This window comes from Silurus aristotelis, assembly GCF_946808225.1.
Source record: "Silurus aristotelis genome assembly, chromosome: 15".
Lineage (NCBI taxonomy): Eukaryota > Metazoa > Chordata > Actinopteri > Siluriformes > Siluridae > Silurus > Silurus aristotelis.
Genome location: NC_139588.1, coordinates 14,632,117 through 14,644,333, shown reverse-complemented (window position 1 = coordinate 14,644,333; position 12,217 = coordinate 14,632,117). Strand labels below are relative to the sequence as shown.

General features: G+C 38.0%; 1 protein-coding gene across 1 annotated transcript; it reads left to right on the top strand.

Annotated features, from left to right (window-relative positions):
* Positions 1–2,341: 2,341 nt before the first annotated feature.
* On the top strand, positions 2,342–11,948 carry taf1b (TATA box binding protein (Tbp)-associated factor, RNA polymerase I, B). Its single transcript, XM_083562299.1, has 15 exons — positions 2,342–2,484; positions 2,711–2,809; positions 3,966–4,050; positions 4,182–4,279; positions 4,359–4,451; positions 5,165–5,255; positions 5,331–5,499; positions 6,675–6,774; positions 6,861–7,008; positions 7,094–7,271; positions 8,068–8,135; positions 8,998–9,088; positions 9,184–9,254; positions 10,235–10,463; positions 11,595–11,948. Exons 1-15 carry the CDS (start codon positions 2,467–2,469, stop codon positions 11,788–11,790), a joined length of 1,734 nt encoding a protein of 577 aa, XP_083418425.1. The 5' UTR covers positions 2,342–2,466; the 3' UTR covers positions 11,791–11,948.
* The last annotated feature ends 269 nt before the right edge of the window (positions 11,949–12,217 follow it).

Sequence of the window (12,217 nt, the reverse complement as noted above, 5' to 3'; positions counted from 1 at the left end):
AAACCTCGCAAACTGGATTCAGTAATATTTTCGATCTTCCTCCTCATACAGTGTGACATTCACACTGCACAACCTCACCAAAACGCACCCACTGCCTCCTACACCGCCTCCCTGGTCTACTCCATCTGTGGAGGGCAAAAAGAGAGGCGAAACGTGCCAGACTAGATATAATACTGAACTACAGTAGGAAGAATGCAGTAGTACGTCCATGCCAGCAGTTACCAACTGTTCCTGATTTCCATAGACTCTAATGCTGTGCTTTGCATAAAGAACATTGGAGTTTGCCTGGGAGGCAGAAAACAAGAAGATTGGCACACATGGAGAGAGGCAGCTCTTATCAAACAGGTTAGGCAAGGTGGTTTGTCCCTGAGTGAACACACACACACACACACACACACACACACACACACACACACACACACACACACACACACACACACACACACACACAGTCACCTTTAGATGATTGCAAAAGAACACACAGAGATCTAAAAAAAAATTTGTGAAAGAATCATAGACATTGATTAAAACTGTGTATGTAGTTTGGTTATATGCTGCTAAATCCCTGTTTAAGGTTAGAATTCATGCACACTGATGTGAGAATCAGACCAGTCACACACACCCAATGATCTTGCTTATGAAAAAATGATTCCATGGCATATTTTAAAGGTAGACGAACCCACTTGCATGTAAAATACTAAGCAGCACTCTGAAGTCTCTCCATTTGTTTCTGTTTCCATGGAGCTGCATGTCCTAATGTCATAACGCTCTCTTACACTCCCACACAAACCCACTTGAGCAGCCGCCCCCACGCACACACATTATACAAAGGAGATCACGCCGATCTCTGGTCATAGAAAAGATCTATTATGCAAAGCAAAAGAACTCCAGGTTTGAATTAACACCTGCGTTAATTAATTCAGTCTTACAGTAGCCAGTCTTCAGCTGGACACATATACACTGTAGGTGTTCAACATTCAACCACTTGAATTTTGATACTGTGTGAAAAGAAACATGAGTCATGTGAGGATTTCAGTTGCTGTTCCTTTCTACTGTTTTGTGTATAGGGTTCAGGTTCACTTGTTTTATCCTTTATTTGTTTATGGCATCAATTATATGGAAATGTGGGGGGAGAAAAATGGCAGTTTTGAAGCTGTTAAAGCATAGCTGTCCGAGTGCGCCCTCTTCCGGAATGTATGTGTTTAGAGTCTGTTTTCATGATTATATAGGTCAAAGGGTCCTTTTTTTTATTGTATTTATTTTTATTTTTATTTTTACATTTATGTTTAAATGTATTTGAATATTATTCACATAATTTAAATGTGTACTGCAATATTTTATTTACTTCTCCATATAGCTTTTTTTTTTTAATTTTGAACTTAACACACTAAGCACAACCAGAGGTTTTTAAATTGAGTTGGACTTTTATTTTAAACATTTTAGCATGACCAGGAGTTTTTAAAGGACATATAACGTTAGCTGTAGGTATTACTCAATTGCTACATCAAACCATTTGACCCAGTACTCCTCTCAGCTTCTCTGTGTGCATCTATAACCCTTCATACTTCTCTCTGCATCTCTGTGTGCATCTATAACCTTTTATACTTCTCTCTGCATCTCTGTGTGCATCTATAACCCTTCATACTTCTCTCAGCTTCTCTGTGTGCATCTATAACCTTTTATACTTCTCTCTGCATCTCTCTGTGCATCTATAACCCTTCATACTTCTCTCTGCATCTCTCTGTGCATCTATAACCCTTCATACTTCTCTCAGCTTCTCTGTGTGCATCTATAACCTTTTATACTTTTCTCTGCATCTCTGTGTGCATCTATAACCCTTCATACTTCTCTCAGCTTCTCTGTGTGCATCTATAACCTTTTATACTTCTCTCAGCTTCTCTGTGTGCATCTATAACCTTTTATACTTCTCTCTGCATCTCTGTGTGCATCTATAACCTTTTATACTTCTCTCCACATCTCTGTGTGCATTAATAACCTTTTATACTTCTCTCTGCATCTCTGTGTGCATCTATAACCCTTCATACTTCTCTCAGCTTCTCTGTGTGCATCTATAACCTTTTATACTCCTCTCTGCATCTCTGTGTGCATCTATAACCCTTCATACTTCTCTCCACATCTCTGTGTGCATCTATAACCCTTCATACTTCTCTCCGCATCTCTGTGTGCATATATAACCCTTAATACTCCTTTGTATCTATTTGTGGATCCTTTACCATGTATACTCCTTTGTATCTATTTGGGCATCATTTACCCATTCATACGCCACTCTGTATCTGTCTGTGTGCTTCAGTTTCCCTTTATACTCCTCTGTGAGCCTCGTGCTCTTATTTTGAAATGTCGCTGAATCGTAGTTTGAGGACGCCATTTTGAATTTTCCTTCAAGCGTGTGGCGGTGTTGATGAGCTCTTCGGGAAGGTTCATGTTTAATACTTCAGTTATCCAAAGATGGATGAGGAGATAACAGTGAGTGTTCTCCATGTTCAAGCGTCGTTTTTCCTGTAAAGAAAAATAAATAAGTTACAAAACAGCAAAGACTCGTTTAATGTTAAATGACTAGTTAAATGTCAAAGTTAAAATGAAAACGTGTGTGTGTGTGTGTGTGTGTGTGTGTGTGTGTGTGTGTGTGTGTGTGTGTGTGTGTGTGTGTGTGTGTGTGTGTGTGTGTGTGTGTGTGTGTGTGTGTGTTTAGGACGGTTACAGTGAAGCCTGTGGACAGTGTGGAGCAGTGTGTTGGGGAGTTTCAGATGGCGGACAATTCTTCTGTAAAAGCTGCCATAATGTAATTGAGGTAAGAGCGGTTTTATCACCTGATAAACACTTGTACACACATCTCTTTTATAGTTACATGTCTTGAACCTGGACACAATGCAGTTGTGTCCCAGTGTCCATTTGAATCCAGTAACACACTGTTGTAGGTCCACAATCCACACCGTATGAAATTCCTGTAGTAAAGAGGAATCATTCTGTAAGTGCATTTAATGTCACATGTGCATTACAACACAGTGAAATTCTTTCTTTGTATAGCTCTGCTCTGCTAGCTGGGGTCAGAGCCATGATACAGCACCTCTGGAGTACAGTGGGTAAAGGGCCTTGCTCAAGGGCTCAACAGTGGCAGCTTGAACCCACAACCTTCTTATCATTAACCCTGACACCGAACTACTCAATTCTTTAGTTACACACACACACACACATTGTGCATCCCAGTTTATATACTTCTACTATACCCTGAAAGTACTTGTTTTTCGTCTACTAAAAGTAAAGTGAAGGAGTATGCAAGCGTATTCATTTGCTGTACATGTATACACTTATATATTACATGCTTATTTGCACTTCTGATCGATACTAAAACTGCATTTCGTTGCTATGTACTTGTACTATGCGATGAAAATAACGTTGTATCTATCTGTCTTTCTATCCTGTATCTACGTTCTGGCCTGGTTACTCCTTCCACAAGGAGTTGTGGGGAGGAGTATTTAAAAATAAATAAAAAATACAAATGTTTTTTACGGATCCAGACGCAAATTTGTAGAACATCCAGGTACCTTTGGCATTCTTGTTTCAACTACAATTTGGGAAACACTAATTCTAATCTCTGATACTTTACCATCAGGAGGATAAGAGGTCGATTTGGCCATGGCATGCATTAGAATTTGGATAAGACGTTGAACTTGTGATCAGAAGGTTGTGAGTTAAATTCCTATTTCCTCATGCCCCTAGTTTTTCCACATTAAACTGCAGTTCATCCCTGAAGTCTTCTGAATCATATTCTCAGGTTCAGTTCTTCAGGAGCTGAGTTAGTTTGAACATGGAAAATGAACACAGGGCCCCAAAGACTAGATCTATTAAAGTCTGCTTTGGGAACTTTGGGAAATGTATAGTGACCGAACAATTAGGCCAGTGTGTGTATCTTCAATCAACACATTTTGCTTGTTTCCACATTACAGAGAACAAGAATTGTTGAGGATGTGAACGCATTCAAAAGCAGGATTTCTTCTTTATCGTCAGGCAAAAGGAAGCGGAATGAAACAGGTTAGTTCCAGATTCAGATGTCCAGTATAATTATGTTGCATAGCTTATGTGTGACCACTTCATTTCTGAAGTAATCTTGTATAGACACAGTGTCCAGCGTGTAAGTAATTTTCTTTATATTTTTTATTTAGAAGGTGCAAGAGACTGGATGGTATGCGAAGGCTTTCAGATCGTCCTTAAACTTCAAGCCGAAGCTTTAGTTGAACTGGGTGTCTGCTCTCAGTTTAAGGTCGGTAAAGCAGCGCAAATAATGCAATGACAGAAGAGCAGAGATGTTTTATGTCGTTTTAAAGGAGTGCCTCTCACAGACAGATGTGCTGTGGGTTTTCTGGAAGCAATACATACAGAAGACTGGACAAGCATACACAAGGAACCCTGTGAGCAGGGCCAGAAGTTCAGCGGTGAGTTAGAAACCACACGAGTTTTGTGTGCAGTTGAATTTTGGTAGAATGTACAGAGTAGGTTTTTAAAAATTGCCTTAAAGTAAAACTCCATCCAGCACATTCAATTGTTACTGAAATATATTTGATGGGTTCAGTATTTCTAATGCTAATTAATTTTTAAGACACTTTTTTTTTTCTGTGAGCAGTAAGTGGTTGGACATTTCTAGGTCAGTTACAATTTTTTTTTTAACAGCTCTGAAATAAATGACGATTTTCCCACCATTTTCCAGCATGATGAGCTCGATGGCATTGACTGTAGTATTAGCATGAAATCAGAAGTTTTGGAACCTGACCTGCATGAACAGAATGCATAACATTACTACATTACTCTCTTTTTAAATAGATTGAGGAAAAGGCTTAATCACATTGGCACCACTATTGGCATGTAGAGTAATACAGAAAACCATTAACCAGAATAAAGTTGGGCATTTCAGTGAAATTGGTTTAAACAAGAAAAAGCAAACTCTTATTACCTCAAATAATCTCATTAGAATATTATTCTAAAATAAATGATGATCAGTTAGTACGTTGTACAGCCTCGATTTTTTTTTTCTCTTCCACTTACTATTTACAGACTATTTACAGAAGTTATTGCTAAACAAATCATTGTTCATACATCTTACACCTCTCTCTCTCTTTCTCTCTCTCGCATGCACACGTTCACGCCTCAGGACGACAGTGAGGGCGAGTCAGCTACTGTTTTCAGTGACGCATCATGTCCCTCTGAGATTGCCTCAGTGAAAGGAGCCAGCACAGCCTCTGGTATCTTTTTCTATACTTGAAGTCTACACATTAATCTTGTCAGACTATTTTGCTTATAATCTTTAATGTTCTCAGGATTCTCGAGTGATGGAAGAAGTTGCATGCGTTCAGGCTCTGTGGATGCTGTATGCTACTTCAGATCGAAAGAAAGCAAGTACCGGATGAGCATGCCCCGAACACTAGCATTCTGCTACCTGGCGCTGCTTTGGGTTCGGGAGGCCATCACCCTGTCGGACTTGCTCCGGTGAATATAAGAAAAATATTTGCCTCGTTTTTTCCTACCGCACAAAGTAACAATGTTCAACAACTTTTGACAGTTACTTCAATTCTGGATTTTTGTTTAACAGTTCATATAATTTAAAAATGAGACCTTACAGTAGTGTTTCAGTACAAATGCAGTGAAACTAAGAATATGTGGGTTTGAAATGTGAGGTTTCGAATCTTCATTAAGGAAAAATACCTGAAACTTGGTGGCACAGTGTTTTCATTTTTCATTCACCTTTTAAGAAGATTTGTAATGAAACAAATGTCGTGTGTAGGAATGTAACACAGTTGGTCACGGCTCAATAAAAATGAGCTCTCAGGCCGAGCGTTCACAGGTGTCAAAAGCATCAATTTGTGGTTTTATTTTATTTATTTTATTATTTTATTTTTTAATTTTTTAAATAACCTCTACAAACATTTTCCATTTATTTTCTCTCCACTGTTGTTCGGTTCACAAATGCATGCAGGAGAAGGCACTTATTAAACCCCATCACTTAGTTCTATAAGTTACACAAAAACACATGGTGCAAATCAGTTTGTTCTGTGCGCTAGAATTCTGTATTATGAAATTGATCGTGGTTGAGCAAATATTAGTTCTCTGGTGTACAGAGTCGCAATGTCCGATTCATCATGTGATCTATTTTTAACCCTTCATACTTCTCTCTGCATCTCTGTGTGCATCTATAACCATTCCCAACATGTACAATTGCTATAATGTTTTTTGCCAGTTTTTTTCTAAAAAAAACAAAAAAAAAATCTTTTATAGCCCTTTTCGTTCTGCATTTTCCGTTTTTTTGTCTGTATCATTGACTGATCTTGACCTTAATTAATTTATCCGTGTGGCTTTCCCTTGATTTTTTTTTGCAGCCATGTTACACTAAGAAACTTGCTGCAATTTTGTCATTATAGCAGTTCTTTAAAAAAAAAAAAAAAAAAAAAGTTTAGAATTATGTTCTAAAGTTGAACTTAAGAAAATAAAAATGAGTTTAAAAATAAAATCTCTTAGGATCAGCTGATATTAGCCTCTCTATATAAGTATTTAAGATCATAATGAGTTCATAAGCACTAAATGGTATATTAGGTATAATCGTTCACAATTATTTAGGCACTTGTGCTTTTTAATGTGCATAAATTGGTGTGCTATTTCTCTTGCAGGTTGGTGTCTAAGGGCCACATTCCTTATGTTAATGTCCATGAACATTTTCCGGAAGAGATGGCATTCTTTGGCAAAGATGCCCCGATATTTAGAGTTGAGGTGAGTAAGAAAACTGCTTGGTTGTGTAACCTTTTTGGATTGATTCAGACTCCTCGTGTTTACAAAGGCATGTCTATGCTTTCCAGTCTTTCCCCACTTACAGAAAGGTGCACAAGGAGGCAGAGGAACTGGCAGCACTGTTGCAGCTGCCCATTTTCCCTCCTGTGACTCAGGACTGCCTCCTGCACCCAACTCTGATCACTGTACGCTATCTAATGGATGCTAATCTACCTGGTGGGTTTGCAGTAAAGCAGTAAAGAAAATCTAATACAGGATTCAGTTAATTATGCAATTGTTTTTCTCAATCTCTTCCTTTCAGACAAAGTTCATGCCTTGGTTTGTAAAGTAATACAGCAAACAGCTATGGGGAAAGAATCTTTTCTGACCTTTGACCCTGCTCAGAAAAAGCCAAGACTTCCATTCTATGATGTTCAGGCTGCAGCGATCATTGTTGTGACCATGAAACTTTTGTACAGGCTGAACGATAAGGTGGAGTGGTGAGCATCCTTCATGTAACTAATGCATACATTAGCAATGTTTTGATATTTATTGAGAAGCAGTAATGGTTAACAACTGTTCATATTTTCTCAGTCTTTACTGCCCTTAGTGTATAAAAGATATTCATTAATAGGGAGCAACTTAAATGTTGTCTGATAGTTTGTGTTAAAGGAGATACAATGACATGTTGTAAATGTCACATGCCCCCGTGACTCTCAGCACTGAATTTGTATCCAGTTTTCATACCTCAGTACACGTTTATACGAGGGCTCCTAAAATTAACACGCCAAAACACATTAACGCAAATTAATTTTATTACGCACCGTTAATGCAGCACGCATTTCTGTTTGCCCATATTTAAAACAAATCAAAAGAAATAAATCTAAAACGCCGTAATTAAAACCTTCAACCACCACCGAAAAAACTTTTTAACCAATAAAAATTTGTTTTACTGATGTGCCAAGTTTCAAATCAAGCTCCAAAATCCGGCATGATGCACACATCCGGCAATTAAAACCGTCCGTGTGGAAACATATATAAACATACATTTGCATAAAGCTTCCGTATTTGTATTTTAATACACTGGCCAGGCATAACATTGACATAACAATATAACAGGTGAAGTAAAAAACTCTCTTCATAATGGCACCTGTGAGTTATTCCTGGTTGGTGTATATTCCACCTTTTGAGAGGTACCGCTGTAAGATCATCAGGAGTCTTATTTGCCTCACTTGTCAGTTGTTTTAATGGTATGGCTGAACACTGTATGTCTGTTTTCTCTTTTACTTTTCAAAGGAGGTTATCCAAGAAAGCAGAAAGAAAAGGGAAAAAAATGGACCATGGCAAAAAAAAGACCAAGAAAGGTAGACAATTGTAATTTTATGTTGTGGTAGCACTTTTGTACATGGCTCTGGAAAGGGGCATCTGCTAAATGGCACAAATGTTAATGGTATGAAAACAGATTGGAGATGGTCTTTTATGTAGGGGTCGACCAGTTGATCTGGCCGATTTTTTGCTTTTTAAAAAAGGTATTATTAATCGGCGCCGGCCGATTGTGCTGCAAATTAGGCCCATTATTAGGCAGGTGCATCTGACACTAAAACAGTGTGTATGTTCTGTGCTTCATGAGAGAACATTACTCTCTCATACCAGCAGGAGGCAGTAGTGTGTATTTGACGCCCAAACAGGGAAACCGGAAGTTACACCTAAATATATAAAGCAAGCCGTGTTTCCACTGGTCACAATCGTTACTAACAAACTCGTGTAGCTTTTTTCAATCATGTCTGCTATCTTGCCTTTCTTATGATGCTTCTTTTGCAGAGAGAATAAGAGTAACTTTTTTTTTTTTTAAACAGTATTGTTAGTGAGCCTTCATCCAGCTGTAGTTTAGGGTTACCGGTAGACACGGGTACCAAAACCTGGTAACAAGTGGACCGATTGGAGAGCCTTGTCTTGTTTAATTGATTACTTTAAACAATATTCTGTCACATTTTACTAATTGGCTATTACATTTTATCAGGTGAAGAGGGGGAAAAATCAGACCATATATCGGCCATCAGCTGGCCTAATTTTTAAATGTGGGCATCAGCCGGGGAAAAACCCGTATTGGTCGACCTCTAGTTTTATGATTTGTGCATGAACACACCTTAAAAAAGGAAAAATTTTTCTGTTAAACTTGAACATTTGCTGCTTGTCTCATATTTCATAACAGTGTCTCTGTTGCAGGTGGAGAGATGTTTAGCTTAAGAAAATGGTATATGATTGTACAGCCTGCTTTGGAACGGGCCAGGCAGAAAGAAAAGCAGGCTAAGATTATGTGAGCAGCTTCTCCTGACAAAACCATGTTTAAGTATACACTCTGGCCTGCTATTCAACGTTTAATTCAATTCTTATTTCACTCTGTCTTCTCAGGCAACAGTGGAAATCGAAGAAGCCCATCATCCGATATTTGCCAATTAAATCGGTCCTACAAAAACGGAGACGTAAGTAGATAAGATCCATCAAATTTCTATGTGCTTGCAGAATTTTCCTTTATGAACGGTATTGTGATATGAAGCAACAGGTATAATTGGCAGAATTGAAAAATCCATGTCTTTTTGCTTGTTTGGTCGAGGTTTAAATCTCAGACTGTCCTTTGCTATGTATTTTTTATATTATTTTTTTTTTACAGTTTTTTTTACAACAAGAAAAAAATCACCCGAAATGCCAAACCTGTCACATGCTGATGTCCATTAAGCATGTTTTTATAGACTGTAATACTTATAGACCTTGGAGAAACTTTTTTTTATTTGTTGACACTCTTGAAAAGGGATCTAAGCAAAAAAACAAACAAACGTAGTATTAAAGTTTTTTGAAAAAAGTCATCTAAACATCTTATTTAAGATGTTCTATTTAATTGTATTACAAAACCAAGCTTTCTCCATGAACATAACCCTAGAAGTTGACATGGTTCTAAGAAAAAAAAAAGAGAATTTTTGTACCCACATACCAACAACCAAAATGTATTTAGAAAAGCATCTTTTAATACTCAATATATGAATCATCAGTGTAATGTCTGCAGGTGAAAATCCGCCGACTCCTCAACACACTTATGTTTAATGAGGATACTTCAACGTTCCAATTTATCCCAAAAATGTTTAGTGTGTTTGATATCAGGGCTCAGTATAGGATATCTGTCTCGTTTTGGAATTTTTAATGCTACATTTCTGTGGGTTCAGCATTGTGACAACAATTTTGTGACATACAAACTGCACATACAAGTCTGATGGACAGGTGACCATAAACTATTGGCCATATAGTAAAGGAAAAACCTTAATGTTTTCTCTATTGCTTGTAGGCAATAGTGAATCAGGTTGCTATATTATTTAAACTGAAGTTGAACAAATCTCTCTCTCTCTCTCTCTCTCTCTCTCTCTCTCTCTCTCTCTCTCTCTCTCTCTCTCTCTCTCTCTCTCTCTCTCAGGTGTGGCTGAGCAGCTGCAGAGCAGTTTTCGTGCTCTTTCTGGCTCTTCTCCAGAGCAGCAGGTTTCCTCCCCATCTTCCTTCCTTTTCCTCTGGGGAACAGAGGACGGAGCTGATGGACCAAGTCTGCGCCGCAGGTGCCTGGACTGTGTAATGATGAAAAGGAAAAAAATCTGGCACCTTGTCAATGATAAATATTGGCACACTGACTTGAAGAAGTGCAGTCCGAGGTACTACATTTGCTCATATTTAAAAAAAAAAAAGCACTGCTTTTAAACGTTTTGCACTTTGTTTAAGTGGAAAGGGGTTCTGAGGAAGTGGTCTGACATTGGCATGTGCTCCTGTTTGAGATCGCAGGCACAGTTTTATGCTGAAGCCTAGGGCCTCGTTTATAATAAAGATGTCTAAATTAGTCGGGTGTATGTACAGCTAGTTTCTAAAAATCCCCATTGATCTATAAAACATGTATACACATTACATATTCATTTTGAATTCTTCCTACCTGTTCCTTCTAACATGGTAATAGTAAAGTGCAGTGCTGTGGACATGGTATTCTGCTTAATCGGTCGATCTCAATCACGGTGCATTATGCTGTGAGCATGTGTGTTACCAGATCGAATAGTCTTTTACACTCTCAGAGAAGTCTGTCTGATATTTCTTTTACTCCTTCTGTCATTCTCTCACTTATAATGAAGTTCCTGCAGCAGGAAGTGTGAGCATGCACTACGACGTTCTACATTTCTAAATGAACTACAGAAGAAGTCTTAATGATTTCCGAGGGTGGGTTCCTATGGCAACAGTTTTGTCTTGGTTGTTTATTTAGCTCTAAGAAGTTATTTAATACTGTAATCATTCTTGGTTAACAAGCCTATTGGCTAGATTATGGTTGTATTTTATATATGACTCTAAATTCACACTAAATTCAGACTGCTGTAGGAATCAGTATCAGGTTTATTGGCCAAGTGTGTTGACACACACAAGGAATTTGGTTCCAGCTGTTAGTGACTCTCAAAGTACAGACATAAATAAAAACTATACATTCAGCTGGGACTATACAAGACAATACAGACAATGTGAGACGATATAGACAGTATGAGTATTAAATAAGGATAAAGATTATATGACAGATCGAGTAATGTACATAAGGTGTGAGTGCATGGTAGTGCAAATGACAGTATTGTGTGTCAGGTGTAATCACAGGGTAAAAACTATCAATGCCAACTATTATTCTGAATGAACAGCACTGTCGAGTTCAACTAGTATTTGAGTATTCTTTTAAAATTGTTTAAAATTAGAAAAATTAAATGTTCTTGTCATTGTCCTGTTGTTAATATGTGAATATGATCATTTCGTCTGTGCAGTTTATGTGGAGAGCATTTTTGGGACCTGGAGCCAACATTTCCCAGGATGTATATGTGGTTGCTGGGACTCTTTTCCTTCATTCTGGGTGTTAAAGAAGAGCAGCTGCACAGTGCAGTCGTCCAGGTGGAGCGACGCTTAATGAATAAGCTGCACTCCAAATGTAAAACAACAAATGAAAATGGACATTGCAGTTGAAGGATTTTGCTATTGATTTTAGTTTGTGAACAATCACTGCCTGCTGTTACATGTCGGAACAGGTGTAATGCAACCTTTGTAAGGTTTACAGTTTGTATACTGTACAATTTCATAACGCCATTTGTTTTTTCATTTAATAAATGAATGTGTGGTTGAAATCGAATATTCATTTCTACAATCTAATCTTTATATACCGTAATTTCCGGACTATTAAGCGCACTCGTATATAAGCCGCACACACTGAATTTGACAAAGATTTTTATTTTGAACATAAATAAGCCGCACCTGTCTATAAGCTAATGTACTTTACACAGGCTTTAACGAAAGACACGTTACACACGGTGTAACGGGTGAAATATGTTGCGCTTCCTTCAGGAGCATAGCGGTATTTTGGAAATAGCCTGCCAGAAGCGTGCTATCCCTTCAC